The following is a 20,601-nucleotide window of genomic DNA, read 5'->3' as shown; positions in this document are numbered from 1 at the left end:
AAAAAAAACAAAAAACAAAACAAACAAAAACAAAGCAGCTTCTGGACAAATTCAAAAATTCCAGTCATGTCCCCAAATATTCAAAACACCACTTTCCAGCAACCATCCTGCAACACCACCCACACTTTCAAAAACAGAACACGCCAACACTCCTTCCCCTACAAATTCATCACCGTCCAATCAAAGAAAAAGCCCCACACACCGGCAACCAGCATGTTGACCAGACAACGGCCCTTCGAAACCGTAACTAACTGATCTTTTCTCATCATACAACCACCACCAATGCAATCCTCACCCCCTGATTTACCCTTGCCTGGAGTTTCATCGTCAGAATCTTGCCACCAGCCACTCATGCAGCCCCATGCACCGGCGACGTGTGTGAGAAAGTCTCCCAATGTCGACTGCAATTTCCTGTCTCGCGATAAATTGTCCCAGCCATGATATTTTGGGTTTTCGCCACAATATTTTAACCAGTAAGGAGATATTTTTCTTGTGGACACAACACAAACACGTTGCAAGCAAGCATGATAATTTGGCACAAAACCCTAGAAATTGTCACTGCCAGCATCAAAAATCAAGTTTTATTGCTGCACTTTGATAGTCTTGTAAGTGAATTTGTTTCATTTCAGCACGTCACTCAAGATCTAATGTGAATTGAAGATATATCTTGAAAATTGGGAGTCAATTTTATGATTTTGCATGATTAGAATGAGAATTGTGACAACTATGTTAAGAACTTCTGGTGATAAATAGTTGCAGTGTAGGCAAGTATATATCCAGCAATATGGTGACAAATTATTGGACAAAGATATGCCATTCATCATGCCTTGGCCACAATTTCAACCTTTTCCACACCTTTCTTAAGTTTGGAACAAATGTTTGCAAAATCATCATTTATGGGCGATGTCCTTTGAATATGGTTTCTATAAATGGAGTCACTCATATGCAACTTCATTTAGAACCTCACCCAGATCCTTATGAGACATCTTGAATTGGTAACACTATATTACATGTTTATGAAAGATGTTTGGTTCCTATCCAAATAGGTGCTTACTTTGATAACATTTGGAGTGATACCATACCTATGAAGATTGGCAATGTACTCCTTGGTTCTCCTTAGCTGGATTATTTGGGTGTGACACAAGGACATGAGAACACATATGTCTTCCACTATAATGGTGAGAAGATCATGTTGAAGCCCGCTCTAGCATAACCAAGACAAGGAATCAGTCACAATTACTCAACTTGAAGACACTACAAGGAAATGAATGTGTCAAGACATCCAAAGTTTTTCAAACATATCAATTGTTGAGTTTCTCATTCCTAAAATGTTCACTAATTCTAACTCTCAATTCAAGTCTATGATGCTGCCAATGGAATGCAAGGTTGTCAAAATCAGGATCCTATGTAGGATTGTTGGAGGGATTTGTAGGATCAGATCGTAGAATCAAATCGAAAATCGTAAGATTCAACTTTCAATGTAAAATAAATATTAAAAATCAATGTATATGGAATTTTTTGACAATTCACAACAAAATAACCAGAGCAATCAACGACTAAAAAAAAAAAAAAAAAGGAGAAAATTCAATGAAGTTAAATACTTAAATAACTTAAGGAGAGTGTTGATTCATTCTTAGAGAAAAGAAGGAACAACGAGAAAAGGAGGAGGAGAAAAACAGAGCTCAATATCTCGCTACTAAATAATTACTTCTTGAAGCTTTTGAAAAAGCAAATATCTTTCGAATCATACCTGGTTGAAGAGGACTGAGGTGTTCGACATGAACGAGAGTACTGAGGAGTGGAGTGACAACTGGTCTGTTGTTGAACACCAAAGCTCGTGCACCAAAAAGCAGCTGATCAAGTGCTAATCGAACACCAAAGGAAGGGTTGCTGGCTGATCTAACACCAAACTCCAAAGGGCTCTCTGGTTGTTGAACAAAAGTCAGGTGTTGGGAGCTACTTTGCCCTAGATTTGAAGATTTTGGGCCAAACATAAACACTTTGGGCCCTATGTGACAATAAAAAGACATATTGGGCCTTATCATTAAAGCCTAAAAAGAGAAAATCCCCAATCCAGCCAACAATGTAGGATCAGTATGATCCTACATGTGATTCCGATTTTACAAGTCTAACGATTCTGCCATGATTGATGATTATACCAGAGTCTAATTTTTCTTACGAGTTGAAACATTGGGGTGAAACTGGATCATAGAATCGTACGATTCTACGATCCATATCACAATTTTAACAACCATAATGAAACTTGGTCTCTTATTTCACTCAAGTGCTGGCTATCAAAGAGCCCAAGTTTGCTTCTTGCTCCCAACCCTTCAACATTTCAAAATTTGAGGCCAAATTTTTTTTGAGGGAGAGTTGATGTAGAACAAGAAGCAAAACCTTGGGAAAATCCTTGCTGGAAAACACTTCAAAAGAATTGGATCAAGGATTGATGGGTTTAGTTAGTAGTTTATTATGTTGTTAGTTTAAATAGGATTGAGACATTTCGAGAGTATGCACGAGGATGGAGAGAAAAGGTGGCATAGGTATAACAGCCAATTGACAACAAGGACATGGTTGAGCTTTCCACCGATACCTTCTAGGTCATATATTACGAACCGTTAAGCCCTAGCTTAATGGATTTTGTGAAGGCCGTGGCTATAGGAGAGAAAGTAGAGACGGGCTTAAAAGCAGGGAAATTGATAGATTACTTGGCCTTATATTCAAAGGAATCACATTCGAGGAGGGTCCTTTATGGGAAGAGGAACAGAAAAGAAGATGAGATCAGCATGGTAAGCATTAAGGCTAGAATGAGTCATCTAACCAAACACATATTGCAATCACTACCCTTTTCAGTTACCTATGCACCCATAAACCATCTATCCCCAGTTTATCAGGTCTAATCAATGAAGCCTTATTCTGGAATACCTAATTAGTCACTCAAATCAAGAAAAACTAGCACCCAAACCTAATAGAGTATTATGTGTATTTGGCAGCTTGTTTGTAATATTTGTCAATGTTGTGGTTTGTTTGTAATTCATGTTGTTTTAGGGATACGTGTGCAATTTCATGTGATTAGAGGCTTTTGTTATAAATAGTGTGTGAAAGCCATGTTGTAGACAGTTGATGAATTTGAAATTGAAATGAACGTTAGTTTTCCACCTTGTATCTCCTCTCTCCTCTCTTCCCCTTCCTTCTCTCTTCAATTTCTTCACATCTCTCCCACAACTGCAGATCATTGATGCTACCCCTACATCACCTATAGAATGTGCAACACAGTGGTTCCTGTCATTCGAGGTTACTTGCACTTAAACAAGAAGAAGACGAGAAGAGAAGATAAGAGAAAAAGGAGATAAATAAAGAGCAATAAAGAGCCTAACATGATTCATTTATCCATAAGGTGTTCTCTTATAGCCTTAGAAAGCCCTAAAAGCAAATAGTAACCTCCCAAGCTAACCTCTTCCCCCGGCATATCATCAAATCAGGACTTCCATATAAATCCCAAAAATGCTAATAATTTTCTGAAAAAAGAATAAATAGAGTAATCAGGTAATGACAGCTTTAACAGTCTATCCCAAGAACGGAAAATTTATTCAGAAGTTTCAATGCAAAAAAATCCCTATGATGATTTCCATTTAATAGGTGGCCTGTTTTAGCCCCTTTCAAATGACAGTACATGCATTGTAATTGGATGTTAATTTATGATTCACTGCAATTGCAAAAGAAATTTTTAATTTTATGCAAAAAGTAAAAAAAAAAAAAAGTAATTCACTGCAATTCTAAAAAATGAAATTGTTAAACCGAAGGTTTCACAATTTACCATTTTCGACTCTGGATCAATGCTCATTGCTGTATTGATGAATTCTTTATCTAAAAATGGTACACGAGCTTCAACACCCCATGCTGACGTTGATTTATTGGCCCTCAGGCAATCATACAGATGAAGAGCTTTGATCTGATTAGATAATGCAGCAACCATTAGAATTGGAAGGAAATCACAATGTGCAGGAAAACAGAATTCAGTGCCATCAACCCCTTTAAGCTACTGACTGAAGAGGAAAGAGAAAGGAAAAACATCGCTCTTGTGCAATACCTTTCGACATGTCTCCTGGTGAAACTCCTCCTTGTTAGGCGCCTTATGGAAATACAAGTAACCTCCAAAAATTTCATCTGAACCTTCACCAGAAATAACCATTTTTACACCCAAAGATTTGATTTTTCGGGACATTAGAAACATCGGAGTGCTGGCTCTAATGGTGGTTACATCATACGTTTCAATATGATAAATAACGTCCTCAAGTGCATCAATGCCTTCCTGATATATCAAAGAAAGAAATAAAGAAAGACACATGCAATATATGTTCTGTTCTTATGTTTGGATGAAATAAAATTACCTGCACAGTGAAGTGGAACTCGTGGTGACGAGTTCTAAGGTAATCTGCTACCTCTCTAGCAGCTTTCAAATCTGGAGAACCCTGAAGAACAAAAAATAGAATAAGAATAAACTAAAATTTACAGCAAGCAATTCGAGCAAGATAAATGATAAATCAAACAGCAATTCTAATATTAAAATACAGAGCATTAGATGCAGCACAACAAGGGCATTGTTCCTTTAGTAATTTTTTCCATGGAATTCAAACCCATGTCACAATTTATTTTGCTTTCAAGAGAAAATGCCAGACACTTTGCATGCACATCCAACATCATCACCCACGTCAATGTCCTAAACTAGTTACATAGATGTACAAGAGACTTATTACACTATTAGATGCCAATTAAAGCATTTAACCACATCACCTCACAGCAGATTTTTTTTTTTTTTTAATATTTATAAGCCAAAAAGGTGTTCCACAAGATGCCACCAACAGTTGGTTTGCAAATTAATCAAAACCAACACATTGACATAAACAATTCAAAAATCCAGAAGATATCCATAATCAATCAACATAGAAATCAAAGCTGGCCAATTTGGCACCAGAAAACCCCATCTTGGGCCCTTTTTATGTGGTATCCTACACAGTAAGTGTTAACTTAATAAATCCAGTTACTAAATGTATAGAATGAATGTCACTGACATCAAAGGCAGGGATGTGAAGAAATCCACTTTTTTGCCTTCTCTTGTTTTTTGCCTTTTATTTATCCAAGATGCATAACAGATGCCTGTCACAGTTTTAAGTAGCATATCAGTTGGTAAAGCTTAGTCGGGTTGATGCAAGATGATGTGTAAAATAATCTAAAACTTGAAAAATAAAAAATAAAATTAGTGAAAAATATATTGGTAAAAGTTAATGGAATCAATGTCTTTGATGCCAAAAAAAAGAACTGCATACATGCACATGCATGTGCAAGTATCACATGAAACGTTTATCATAAAATATTTGACACTATCCAAAAAGTATTTTATAACCAACAAAATGAATTAAACAAGATCCATTCCCAAAAAGTTAATTAGGATTACTTTCTCCACTTACAATTTAGATAACTGGCACAATAATTCAATTTTAAAAGAGCATCATTTTGTTTGCACTATTATCACAGAAACTTATTGCCATTTTTTGTTAAATAAATTTTCCAGATATAGGAAATTTTATTTACTACTGGATTGCATACATTATACCATCTTGAATTATTCTGTCATGCAATGTATAGAAAATGCCACAGCCAATCTGTATTTGTATTGGCAATAAATATATAAGGAGATGCAAAAAAGAAAATCAAAAAGCTGAGCTACGAAAGTAAGTGGACAAATTTTGACCAATAATGATTAATTTAATCAACTAATAACTTGGGATCCAAATAAATAAATCAAGATCAAGATCCATGGCAATTAGTAAATTATCTTATTGAACTTGAAAAAAAAAATGTTGTCTCTGAAGGTTAACATCACCCATGGAAGTTTTCATGGGTGAATTTCATGGATGATGAGGTCAGTACCAAATGGTTTAATAATCAAGCATAATAAATACCACACAACTGGCATACACCTCTAAACTAATTGGAGAATGCCTCATCACCTATGGAAATATTCATGGTGGTTTCCCCCATGATGAACAGTGTAGTAAATTGGATTACTTGGACTCATATGGATGTCCAACCATGGAAGGTTAGTTTGGTCAAGAAAAAGACAGATTATTTGAGGAAAAGAGGAGAAAAAACAAAGATACAGAGACAATCTATGAAGTCTTACTTCAGTTCTTACCGAGTATGTTAAGTTGCTAACAGAAGAGCAATGTAAAACTTAGAAGATATGAACTGGTGAGCACTTTCCATTGGACAAGAATGCATATGTAACAGTGAAATATGACATGGCTATTTTACATAAGAGAGGTTATACAACCTTCAACCCAATGCAAAAGGTATGTAACTGTGAACCCCACTGGCAAGCAGCTTCTGCCTCAGCCAGATGACGGGAAGCAACAGCAGCAACAAGTGAGGAATCCAGTCCTCCAGACAAAAGTACACCAAATGGTACATCTGTCATAAGTCTCTTAACCACAGCCTGCACAGAATTAGGATAATAAAAAATTATGAGTTAGAAATTCTAAAAATTATTGATGAATAGAAAAAGGTAACCAATACCAGTAAAACTACAACTCCAAAAGCATCTAAATATACTCTATTTCCTCAATCATCAGAACAGCAGCAAATACAGAACTTAGGGAGATTAAGCAGTATTTGAACTCAACAATAATAAAAGTAAAATCTTTCAGTCCACAAGCAATCATTATTAATTACACCATAAGCTAAAAATGACAAGTCATACACAAGTTTTTTTTTACAATTCATGTGACGTGCCCTGCAAATGCAAATCTATAGAAGGTAGAAACTCAACTCAGCTAAAATGAGACTTAATACCAGCTACTTTGGTTAAGAAACATTGTTTATTATTTGTCTTGTTCAATTCTCGGAACTTGTGTCTTTTCCCATCACCTCAACAATGCTTTCGTTGGCATTTCTTTCACTCTTTGGCAGCAGCTAAGGCTCAATATACATTGTTGGCCCATAACCTAATTTTTTTGGTGAAGTGGTAACTTAACATAATATGTGTGTTTATCGTAAGTTAGTTAAAAAACTAATCAATTCTCTCAAAAAGTTTTGTTATGCAATGTTTGTTTATCTTTCCGCATCAAATTGGGCTGCTTGTTCCAGGGAGTGTGAAGGCTTGATACGCATTGTTCACCCACAAAACTTAGATTTTAGGTACAGTGGCAATCTATCAGCGGCATTTGAGTAGAATAAAATCACCTCCATATAAGGACAGCATTTAACTTAAATGATTCTATTCCATTATCACCTCTACACCTCCAATTTCTTCCATCTCACTTCTTCTTGGGGCCACCATTAAATTTTCTATTACTTACGACCATTTGTTATTTTGCTTATTCTTGCATCACCATTCACCCATCTAAAGATGCAACCTATTTCACATTCAGCAGATTAATGTCCAAATTCTCCTTGAGTTTAACTAAGGGGTAATTTGGTATCATCATCAAATTATGATAACAAAAACTAAAAACCAGGGTAAAAAACCACTGAAACAAATTAATTATGAAAAGCAACCTATTTGATTTTATTCCCAAAACTGAAACAAAATAAAAACATGATTAAACGCATGTTTGTTTTTGTCCGTGGATCAAATAACAATTAATTGTTATGTCATCCTTCATTCACAAAACAATAAAAAAAAAATGTTTCATAATCAAGTACTAAGCCATTTAATAGTACACTATTAAACATTAACAAATAAAACAATAGTAATAAATTGAAAGATTGAGTTTATAACAAAGTATGATTAGAATTTAAACAAACACATTGTGATACAGGGGGAGCATCAAAGGTCTGCAGCCATGGAGAGAAAGATGAAGAAATTGGAATGAGAAGAGGGGAGATACGAGGGGGAAATCTCACGTTCACTTCAAATTCAATTCAACAACCAATTTCAACACTTTCACACACCATTTATAAGAAAGCCTCTACACATGAAATTACACATTTAACACTAAAACTACATTAATTTACAAACATACCTCTAAAATACACAAATATTACAAACAAGCCCCCAAAATGAATTATCCTCATACAAGCAAACTAAACACACATAATTAAACAACTGACTAAGCACATTTGGGTTTAGGACCAAATAAACAACAATTGACCCTGTTGACGCGCAGTGATTTTAATCTTCCGATCAACAAAATAAATAGCACAAAGAATATTCACAAAAAAAAAAGTAGACGAGAGATTTTACGTAGTTCGGCAAGATTGCCTACGTCCTCGGAGCGTGCACCTGGAGAAAAAATCCACTATGAAACGATGGTAGTACAAGATCTGATCGGACTCTCCCCCGATCCCAGATCCCCTGTACACCCCTTCACCTGTCAACCCAATGAAGGAAAAATGTTCCTAGAGAGAAAGCCCCCTCAAGCTCTCCTGCACAAAATGACAAGCAATACACTCTTTTTCTCATGGCTTACAAACATATATATGGCACCACACAACCGTTGGATTTAGAGACAATCCAACAGCTGTGATAAAAGCCACAATAAATAAATAAACATATTTTTCAACAATCTCCACCTTGACTTTTAATCACAGCCAAGCACAACATTCCATCCCCACCCTCTGGGATGCTCTGTCAACAATCAACAAGAGACTACATTAACTAAGTCCAAACAGCGCTAGAACTTAGCTAATGTAACAAGCTTCGTGAGCATATCTGCAGCATTTCCATCTGTGTGGATCTTCAATAACTAGAACTTACCACTTTCAACCCAACCTCTAACTGCATGGTACCGCATGTCAATAAGCTTTGTGCGAGAGTGGTAGACCTGATTCCTTGCCAAGTGGATTGCACTTTGACTATCACAAAATACGTGTAACCTATCCTACATAACACCAAGTTCTTGAATCAGTCCAGTTAACCACAAAGCCTCCTTAACTGCCTCTGCCAAAGCTATGTATTCAGCTTCTATAGAAGAAAAAGTTGTAGTAGGTTGCAACATAGCCTTCCAACTAATGGAACCACCAGCCATGGTAAAAATGAAGTCAGAAGTAGACCTCCTCTTATCCAAATCACCTGCATAATCGGAGTCCACATAACCCTGAACATTACAATCATCAGTACTTTCAAACAAGATACCATAATCAGAAGTGCCACGCAAATATCTGAAAATCCATTTCACTGCATTCCAATGCATTCTACCTGGATTAGCCATATATTTGCTTACCAAACTAACTGCATATGACAAGTCTAGTCTACTACATACCATAGCATTACATCAGACTCCCTACTGCACTGGCATAAGGCACACTAGCCATATTCAACTTATCCTCATCAGTAGAAGGACACAGTTTAGCAGACAACTGAAAATGAGCAGCTAGAGGTGTACTTACCGGTTTAGCCTTATCCATATTAAACCTTTCCAACACCTTCTCAATATACTTACCCTGTGACAACCACAGCATTTTTTTGTTGTTTGTCCCTCCTAATTTCCATGCCAAGAATCTTTTTAGCTGCACCAAGATCCTTCATCTCAAACTCATCCTATAACCTGGCTTTCAACACATTCAACTCATCAGTATTGTTAGAGGCAATCAACGTGTCATCCACATATAGCATAAGGATCACATATACACCACTGTTAAGCAATCTAAAGTAAACACAACTATCATAACTACTTCTAACATACCCAATCCTCAACATATAAGAATCAAACCTCTTATACCATTGCCTAGGGGATTGCTTTAAACCATAAAGAGACCTATTCAACTTACCTACCAGGTGTTCTTTACCTTGTTCCACAAACCCCTCCAATTGCTCCATAAAGATATCTTCCTCCAACTCACCATGAAGGAAAGCTGTCTTTACATCCATCTGTTCCAGATCTAAATCATGCATGGCAACCAATGCTAACAAGGATTTAATAGAAGCATGCTTAACCACAGGAGAAAAGATTTCATTATAATCTATACCTTCTTCCTATTTGTATAATTTTGCTACTAACCTGGTCTTATATTTTATCCCTTCTAATTCTGAAGTAGGTTCTTTCTTTCTGAAAACCCACTTACAACCAATCAACTTCCTGTCCTAGGGCTTCTGAACCAACACCCAAGTGTTATTCTTATGAAGAGACTCCATCTCCTCAACCATGGCTCCAAGCCAACTATCTCATTCAGAACTCTGAACTGCTTCCTGAAAATCAGAAGGATCTCCACTACTAGTAATCAGAGCAAATGCAACTAAGTCCTTAAACCCATACCTAACTGGAGGCTTAACATTCCTCCTTTCTCTGCCGGTGGTTAGCCCTCTCAGCTCATGTCTATCACCTGTCTAAGAAATTCCCTGAGGAACTGTAGCTTGTCTCACTGTATTGTGCAACGGAATCAACAACAGTAGTCTGAGTATTACCCATACCTGAATTCTGAATACTGTCCAACTCCACCTAAATAGGTACTCCCGCTGAATCAGACTACACATTCTTATCAGCATTCCCCTTCAACATGGCTTCCTCATCGAAGACCACATCCCTGCTAATGATAACCTTCCGTGCCATAGGGTCCCACAACCGGTATCCCTTCACTCCTTCTTAGAAACCAAGAAATACACACGATTTGGACTTAAGAGTCCACCTTTGATCTTTCCTATTCTTGCACATGCACATACGATGGACAACCAAATATTCTCAACACAGAGTAATCTACTGGCTTACTTGCCCATACCTCCTTAGGAATCTTTGCATCAATAGCTGCAGAAGGAGACCTGTTTACCAGGTAGCATGCCATACTCACTGCTTCTTCCCTGAATCCTCATACATCTTGCCCTCTCTAGTAATGTTATGTTCATCCTTTCAGCCACCCCATTCTGTCGTGGCCCATATGGAACTGTATAGTGCCTAGTGATCCCCTCTTCCTTACAGAAGTCAATTAACTGGCTATTTTTGTACTCCAATCCATTGTCAGATCTCAAAAACTTCACCTGTTTCCCTATTTGTTTCTCTACCTGAGTTTTTCATTCCTGTGCTTCAAAAAATACACCCAGATTTTCCTGGAAAAGTCATCAATATATGAGACAAAATAAATAGCACCACTGTGAGACTATACCTGTACTGGACCCCATACATCTGAATGAATGTACTCCAACAACCCTTTGCTCATATGCTTTCCTGTTCTGAAACTCACCCTGCATTGTTTACCAAACAAACAGTATTTACAGAACTTAAGCTTACAACAAGAATTACCTCCCAGTAAGTTCCGCCTGTGCAGCTCCTGCAAACCACGCTCACTCATGTGACTCAGCCTCATATGCCTCAGAGAAGTATCATCTGTATTTGTATCTGAAGAGGTACTAGCTGCAGCTCCACATGTCACTGTGCTACCCACCACAGTGTACAAATTGTTCCTCAGATGACCCTTCATTACTACCAGTGAACCTCTAGCCACTTTCAGCACACCATCCCTAGCTGAAAAAGAGAAACCATTACTGTCCAAAGAGCCCAAGGAAATCAGATGCTTTTTCAGATATGGAACATGCCTCACACCCCTGATGGTTCTAACCACACCATCAAACATCCTGATTCTGACCGTTCCAATACCAAGAATACCACAGGAAGCATCATTACCCATCAACACCGTCCCTCCAGAGATTGGTTCATAGGAGTCAAACCAGTACCTGTATGGACACATATGATATGAGCACGCCGAATCCAAAGTCCAGGTATCGCCTAAGTAACTGGCATCTGTAGTAACAGCCAAAAGATCCCCATACAAAACTGATGAACTGCTCTCCACTACAGTAGCCTGCTCAGTCTTCTTCTAGTCCTTAGACAGTCCTTCTTCATATGCCCCTTCTTTCCCACAATAAAAACAACCACTCCTCCAATTCCCATTCTTACCCCTGGACTTGGATCGAGATTTCCCTCAATTCCAATTACCCCTGCTAGAACTCCTGCCCCGCTGTTGGCTAGACTCACCTTTAGCCACCAACCCTTCTCCATGTCCTGGATAATCTGATTTGTGAAAATTCTCACTCTCCAAAATGGCAGTAGTCATCTCATCAACTATAAGAGTCTCCTTACCTAGAAGTAGTGTGGTTTTCAAAGTATCAAGTGAACTAGGAAGCGAATAACACAGAATTAGTATTTTATCTTCCTCCTCAATTTTTACCTCAATACTCAGCAACTGCCTGATTATTTTATTGAAATAATTGAGGTAGTCTCTGACTTTTGTGCCCTCAATCATCCTCAACTGATACAACTATTTCTTCAAATACAGTCCATTAACTAAAGACTTGGACACATAAATATTCTTCAATTTTTTCCAAAGCTCAGCTGGTGATGTTTCATTCAACACACTATATTTAATTTCTGGAGCTAAACTTAAGCGAATGGTACTTACTGCTTTCGTTTCCAGCTCCTCCCACTGATCATCTGACATAGTCTCTGGCTTCTTGTCTTTCCCATACAATGCTTTAATCAGTCCCTATTGGACCAACACATCCTTCACAGTGCTCTACCACAAACTGAAATTATTTTTTCCACTAAAAGGCTCCACCTCGAACCTGGCCGTCGAAGTACTCCCCAATTAAAATTTTTTTTTCTCTCCCTTTTTTTTCTCTCTCTCCTCTAACGTCAGCACTTGTCAGGATGACATCAGCCTGACGTCAATGTTCCATGCGGAGGATCCAACCCGTTCCGCTCGACCCGGGTCCCTGCTCCACTGCACGTGCAACCCACACGTGTTCTAGTCGACCCGGATGCTGACCCGTGCCTTGACCCGGCAGGTTCCGCTTGGATCCGACCTGCAACCCAGCCTCTTGACCCGCATGTCAACCCATTGCATTCCGTACCCAACCTAATTCTAAATTCGGGTCTGTCACCCAATTCTGGCACTGTTCATTATGTTCTTCATCCGCGAAAAAAAAAAATTTCTTCTTCCCAATTTTTTTTTCACACCTTCAATTGAAAAAATGATCCTCCTTCAATTGGAAAAAAATTCTGGAATAATTTTCCAGCATCTGATTTGAATCCGCATACCTCAATCCGATCTGAACGAACCACTCTGATCTTGAGCACTCCAGCCGAAAAACTATCCAAAAAAATTTCTTTCGATCTATCAGATATGCACCCAATCGAAACCGTGCTCTGATACAACTTGTTGACGTGCCGCGACTTTAATCTTCCGATCAACAAAATAAATAGCACAAAGAACATTCACAGAAAAAATGTGGACGAGAGATTTTACGTGGTTCGGCAAGATTGCCTACGTCCACGGAGTGTGCACCGGGAGAAAAAACCCACTATGAAACGATGGCAGTACAAGATCTAATCAGACTCTCCCCAATCCTAGATCCCCTGTACATCCCTTCACCTGTCAAACCAGTGAAGGAAAAATCTTCCTAGAGAGAAAGTCCCCTCAAGCTCTCCTTGCACAAAATGACAAGCAATAAGCTCTTTTTCCCATGACTTACAAACATATATATGACACCACACAACCGTTGGATTTAGAGACGATCCAACGGCTGTGATAAAAGCCACAATAAATAAATAAATAAACATATTTTTAACAGACCCTATTCTTCAACATCCAAATACCCGCTTCTTGTCCTACATACATTGTCATCACTTATTTTGCAACATAACAAAAACAGTAGAAAATGAAAAACATAAAAGATAAAAAATATTGCACCAAACAAGTCACCTCAATTTATTAACCAAAAAGTAATTTAAGAGGCTATATGACAAATTTTCAGGAAAAATCCCCTTTCACTTTTATTGAGAAACCACATTGTAAAAGTAATTGTAAAACATAAGCACCTACGAGCATGTTCTATTTATGAAAAAAATGATGATCCAATCGCATTTGGGTTTAGGATCCAATAAACGGTAGACCTTATTCTTCAACATCCACATACCTACTTCTTGTCCTACATCAGTTCACCACTTCTGGAAAGAACTCGATGGAGGAAAGTAACAAGGAGTCCATCATCGTGAATAGAATCATCTCACTTCATAAGAAAGGAACTGGAGATACACTTCAACTTCATAATGGAAGAGCTCAAGATGGCATCAACTTATACTTCATGTCAATGGTGAGGGAATAAAAATTCTAATATCCATCATGCTTAACCTTCTGATCAAATAACCATGAACGGCCTAAAAGGATATCATAAATTTTGAGAGGATAGATTTCACATTGCATTGTCTCCACAATGGAACCAATCTTGAAGGCGAAAAAGCAACAATCATGGACCCTCAAGTTGGCATTATTCACTCGAGCAAGTTTTTTATAAATTGGGATGAGGTTCAACTTCCAAATTTAGAACACGTTTAGTTGTGGAAAACAGTTTTTATTTTCTACAAGAAAAGGTATTTAATTTTTCATTTTTACAACATCTGTATAAAATAAATGAACAATAGAAAGTTTTGGGCTTGTAAACATAGTTTCATTTTCTATTTCTAATTTTTCAAATAATTATAAAAATGCCACCTTGTTTTCCAATTTTCCAAATTTATAAAAAAAAGTTGGAAAACATCTTTTTATTATTTTCTAGATTTTTAACTCTTACTACGCGTAGATGAGCATGGAATGCAAATCTTTTGTGTGGATTATGTATTGAATTTCTTCCAAACCCATACAAATCCAAATTCAAGCCCCAAAAAATCCATGATCCCCAATGCTACCTTATATAATTTTTGGAAAATTGAAAAACAACTTGTCTTTGTTGTAATTATTCTGAAATTTAGAAATAAAAGATGAAACTTTGTTTTGCACATTTAAACAAACTCTTTATTTTCTGCCTCTCTAATACGAAACTCGAAAAACTAAAAAATAAGCTACGGCCCGTTTAGTTTTAAAAACAATTTTTATTTTCCATTTAGTTTTTCAACAAATTATAAAAACATTAGCTAATTTTTCATTTTTAAAAAATTTCCAAGAAACAAATGAATAACAATAAACAATTTTGACACTATTTGCTTGTAAAAATAGTTTTATTTTTCATTTTAAAATTTTCAAATAGTTACATAAATGTCACCTCATTTTCCAATTTCCCAAATTTATGTAGAAAAGTTGGAAAACATCTTTTCATTATTTTTCAATATTTCCAACTCTTACTTTGTATAGGAGAATGAGATTCGAATCGTGGACTTTAATTTGTGTGGATTATGTATAGAATTTCTTCTAAATCCACACAAATCCAAATTCAAGCCCCAAGATTCAAGATTCCAAATATTACCTTTATATAAAATTTGAAGAGTTGGAAAACAAAGTTGTCTTCATGAGATTATTTCAAAATTTAAAAATAAAAAATGAAAAATTATTTTGCACATTTAAAAACTCTTTATTTTCTACCTTATTAATATGAATCTTGAAAATTTTAAAAATAAACTAAAATTTTTATAATTCTTCAAAAAATTAAAAATTAGAAAACAGAAAATGTTTCCCAAAACTAAACGAGCCCTTAAGATTTTTGTAATTCTATGGAAAACTAAAAGAAGAAAAATGGAAAATGTTTTCCACAACTAAATGGGCCCTTGACTTCTTCACGACTTCTTCAGGATCTACGAGCTTTTTTGGTTACATTGTTGTTTCTATTTTTTGTTTTTGTTTCTGTTTATGCACAGTGAAGAAACATATTACAAAAATGCGTTTGTTTATGTTGCCAATTTCTGTTTTGTAGTTAGTTTTCTGTTGTTCCCAAAAAATAAAAACAAAAACTGAAAAACCAAATTTTAATAGTTTTCAATTGTTTTCACAACCTTTTGCCAAAATTTTAATATCCAAAAATACTTTTTTTGGATTAAATCATTCATTTTATACACTTTTAAATCAAAACTAAAATAAAATGATCACATGAATTTAAGTGTAATTGAAACAAGATATACACAAATTTCAAAAAATAATAATAAAATCCAATTAAAAAATATTTTTACTATTTTCCAATTGACATGTCCAATAAAATTTTTATTGTAAAGTAAATTTTGGAAGCATAACAATTAAGTAAAATAATTATAATAATTTTTATTTTTTATTATAATATTTTTTAATGAGTATTATTTTGCAATTTATTAATTTAAACATATTTTTATAATATTATTTGATTTAAAGATGAAAATGGAATTTTTTGAATAAAATTTTTAATTTATTTTATTTTTATAATATAACTAAACAAGTTACTAGTCTTTGGTTTTCAGTTACTATTTCTAGTTTTTTGTTTTCATTTCTATAATTTTTTACAGTAATACCAAACAAATCCCTAAATTTGTACAACCAGGAAACCAGGACCAATAACTAAAGTACAAAGCTGGTTTTGGCAAATCATGTAAGTTTAAAAGATGTTGGTCTGCCTTCAATCTTCTTTTTTCTTCAACCTTGTGGGAAGATGGCATATGTCAAAGTACTTAACAGATTTTCACATTACCATTGTCATCTAAGTCACTTGGGATCTCAATTTCAACTTCAACCACTTGAGTGTCATCGTCCTCATCATCTTCTTTTTCAGCAACAACCATGACTTTGACATCTAACGAATTTGAGTGATGGTTGGCCGTAGAAGTTGTTCCGAAATGCTCAAGAGTCTTCCGAGCAGTATTAGGCTGAACCCCTTTCCTTAATTGCTCAACTATCTTCTCTCGTTCAACTCCACTAGTACTCTTCTCAAAACAAAGGTCTAATGTAGCTCTAGTAAGATTACGTTGTATATCCTCCTCAATCTAAGAGGCAACCTGTACTGCATCTCTAACTCTAATGAGATGACATGCAGCAAGCTTGGAGGCAATAGTTGGCTTCAGTCTATTCTTGCATAAAGGTATCATCACATCCTCTTTCCATTCTATGTCCGCACAAGTAGCCAAATGATAAACCCTACTAGTGTACTCTGTCATTGTACTTTCTTCTTGCTTCTAGTCAAAGAGTTGGAGATGAACAGGCTGCTGATAATTGGGAGGCACAAATCGCTCCTGCATAGCTCTCTTCATCTCATCTCACGTTTTAATGTCAGCAAATCTCCTTCTTCTAAAGATCTCCCATTGTCTAATCCACCAATTCGAGCAATTTTCTTCAATTTTGATTCAATCAAATACAATTTTCTAGCCTCATTCATGTCTTATCATCAGAAATAGTACTCCAAAGAATACATCCAGTCATCAAATTCATCAAGAGAACCATTACCATTAAAATCTAAGACTTCTAATTTAATTCCCTTACTCAAATGATTATTTCGGCCTTCACACAACTCAAAAGCATGAGGAACAGCAGCTATTCCACCATCTTGTTTGCTAGGAAAATCCATAGGTCTTTTACCTTAGGCTGCAACTTTGGTTGTTAGCCTATTCAAAGAAGTAATCTCCAAAGCATTTTCCATGTTTTGTACCCAACGGATAACTTTTCCACCTTTGCAGACAATTCAACATTGGTCAACATGATGCAATTATATATCACTAAGGATTCTTAAATTATTCGCGAACAATAATCAGTTATTCACGCAAACCACAAACTTCACTCTTAATTTCTTAAGAACAATCTTCAAGTAAAACAAGCTCTCAAAACTACTTACAAATGGCAGAATATGGCAGCAATTTGGCCTGATTCTTGATGTTGGCAAGCAAATTTCTAGCCTTTCAAATCAAATTATCACACTTGCTCACAAAATATCATGTCCACAATCAAAATATCTCATTGCAAGTCAAAATATTATGGAGAAAGCCCAAAATATCGTGGCTGAAGGCAATTTCTAGCAAGCAAGTTTGGAAAATACTAGAGCAGTTCAATGACTCCCCCACGTGTGTGGGGCGCCAGCAGGGCTCCTCCAGCAATGAAATTTCAATCGAGTGTAGATTTGGGGGTGGGGATTACAGTGGTAGTGGTGGTGGTGTCATGAGAAAAACACAGGAAGTTGGAGATTTTGATGCGGACGGCCAGGAATGTTTTAGATGGCATGTGGAGCTTCTCTGGTGATTTGATGACGACGAAACATCAAGAGATGGTGTGTCGGGTGTTCTTTGATTTTGTAGAGGTAGTGTTGCAGAATGTTGGCTGGAACTTAGGGTTCTGAAATCAAGGGGCACAGCTGTAATTTTTTGAAAAATTTCAGAAATGTTTCTTGTGTTTTTTAAGTAAAATTTCTGGGCAGAGAACAAGAAATCAGAAGTGTAGAGAGAGAGAGAATGGCGGGAGAGAAACAAAGAGAAGAGAAGGGAAGAGGAGAAGAAAAGGAAGAAGAAGCAGCAGAGAAGTTACAGAACAGAGGAGAGAAGGAATGAGAGAAGAACAGGTAGGAGAAGAAAAAGGGGAAGATGGAGAAATTGAAATGCAAGAATGGAGATCATGGTTGGGCTCTGACACCAAATGATGCAGTGGCAGTATCAAGGATCTGCAGCCATGGGCAGAAAGATGATGAAATAGAAGAGAAGGAAGGTTAAGAGAGGAGAAAGGAGATAGGGGGGAACTCTCACGTTCACTTCAAATTCAAATACAATGATCAACTTCTACATGCTTTCACACACTATTTATAAGAAAATCTCTCTACACATGAAATTACACATATACCCGTAGAATTACATTAATTTACAAGCATACCCCTAAAACACACAAATATTACAAGAAGCCCCCAAAATGCATTGTCCTAATACAAGCAAACTAAACACACATAATTAATGAACCAACTAACTAAGCACATTTGGCTTAGGACCCAATAAACCATTGACCCTATTCTTCAACATCCAAATACCCGCTTACTGTCCTACATCACGGTGTCATCATTTGTTTTGTAACATAACAAAAAACAGTAGTAAAAGAAAAACATAAAGGATACAAAAGATTGCACTAAACAAGTCACCTCAATTTATTAACCAAAAAGATAATTTAAGCAGATAAATGACAAATTTTCAGGAAAAATCTCCTTTTGCTTTTATTGAGAAACCACATAGTAAAAGTTGTTGTAAAGCATAAGCCCCTAAGAGCATGTTCTATTTATGGAAAAATGACCATCCAATATTCAAGAACTCAATTCCTGTGTTAAATAAGATAAAAATATTAAGCGATGTCTTTTCCGCTGCACTACAATCAAATATCTGCACTAATGCAAATTATGTCATTGATGAAAATATCCATAAAACAACAAAAGCACCAATGCTTAAAGTATATAAGGTGAATTAAGATCATGCCTTCTCAAAAGTCTCGCGCAAAACTAAGGGATCATATGGAGTTGAAGGTACAAGCTCTGAATACCATGGTGGGTTATACCATCGTCTAAGATCTCCTGCAAACAGGTAATGTTAAAATACAAACCATTGAGGGGTTCAAACCAAGAACCTGTGCTTGTCAAGGTGCTTATCCTGGTGCTCCCACTGTTAGGATACCCTCTTGAGGACTTAAGGTACCATTGTAAAAATAAACTTTAAAAGAAGAACAAAGTTAAATTACTTTTTTTATTTCTAAAAACCTTAAAAACAAATGGTACTTACCAGACTAAAGTGAGAGGAACAAAAACCAGGAAAAATTTTGCAAAATGATTAAACATCTCACCAAAAAACTTGAACTTCCTCTTTTTGCCCATATGTTTGTTTTGGACGTGAGTGGAGATATTCTACATTGCACAAGAAATTTACCAATTTTTTTCTAGCTATTGAAACAGAAATATTTTCCAATATATAAAATCAAGCAGAACTTTTTAAAGAATTTAGAAGTTTCCTAATAAAGAAAGACTATTAGAACAACTTAAAAATTTCTACTTAGAAAGACCCCAAAACTGAACAGATGAAACCATGCTGAAATTCAAAACTATCCGATGATATAAAGACAATAAAACCTCCATTCAAGTTTCGGACAATATAATAACTTCTTATATACCAATTTGTCAGATGCATACCATGTTTGCTAGAATATATATGCCCAGGAGGGAAAGACAAGAATCGTTCACAGTCATCACTTAAAGCTTTCATTTCTGAAGCAAACCAAATTGATCCTGCAAAGAAAGAAGCAAAAATGCAATGCTTTAATTTGGAATAATTCCTTGTAGAGCTAGCAACATTGAACACATAACAAATTGATTGCCATATACAAAAATAAATAAACAGGTGAAACACCTATAAGCCAACTCAAATCAAACTTAAATTGGCTTGTTAACTTATATGAATGGCTATTTTGGTCATTAGCATTATTTTTATGTGCTAGTGTAATGTTGGTAGGCGTGAGTTAGTAATGGTATTATGGTCAATGCAACATACTTAACATATATTATAAATAGAGAGAGAGACCTATCATTGTGATTCAGGTCTTCCATTTTACCCTACTTCAATATGGTATTAGAGCCTTACCATGAGATCCTCGGTTCTAGTCTTGTTGCCAGTATTTTTTATGTGGCATTTCTTAAAAATTATTATATTCCCTATAATGGGAGTTATTTATCATTTGTTTATCTCTCCATGTGCTATCAGGCTGCACATGTACAGGAGTGTTAAAGCTTAATATATATTGTTGGCTCATAACCTAATAGCTTAAGCTTTTAGGTAAAGTGGTAATCTAATATGGAAGAGTTATAAACAAACTGTGGCGGCCAGATCAAGTGCTGAGTCAAAAAATAGGGTCATGGCTCACACTACATGAAAA

At 36.0% G+C, this 20,601-nt stretch overlaps 1 protein-coding gene across 2 annotated transcripts in view; it reads right to left on the bottom strand.

Annotated features, from left to right (window-relative positions):
• The window catches only part of LOC131159551 (asparagine synthetase [glutamine-hydrolyzing] 3), a 41,114-nt gene that overhangs the window by 3,623 nt on the left and 16,890 nt on the right, over positions 1–20,601 (bottom strand). For both annotated transcript variants that reach the window (XR_009137816.1, XM_058114564.1), the window contains exons 5-10: positions 19,862–19,957; positions 19,158–19,252; positions 6,335–6,496; positions 4,392–4,472; positions 4,091–4,312; positions 3,818–3,952 (exon numbers count right to left, since the gene is read on the bottom strand). Coding sequence is in view for 1 of the 2 variants with exons in the window: in XM_058114564.1 (XP_057970547.1) it covers positions 3,818–3,952; positions 4,091–4,312; positions 4,392–4,472; positions 6,335–6,496; positions 19,158–19,252; positions 19,862–19,957 (791 nt within the window). In the remaining variant the exon portion in view is untranslated. The remainder of the gene's footprint in view (positions 1–3,817; positions 3,953–4,090; positions 4,313–4,391; positions 4,473–6,334; positions 6,497–19,157; positions 19,253–19,861; positions 19,958–20,601) is intronic.

The sequence above is a fragment of the Malania oleifera genome, chromosome 7 (genome assembly GCF_029873635.1).
Source record: "Malania oleifera isolate guangnan ecotype guangnan chromosome 7, ASM2987363v1, whole genome shotgun sequence".
Classification (NCBI taxonomy): domain Eukaryota; kingdom Viridiplantae; phylum Streptophyta; class Magnoliopsida; order Santalales; family Ximeniaceae; genus Malania; species Malania oleifera.
The sequence above is the reverse complement of the archived record's forward strand: the minus strand, read 5'-3'. Positions and strand labels throughout refer to the sequence as shown.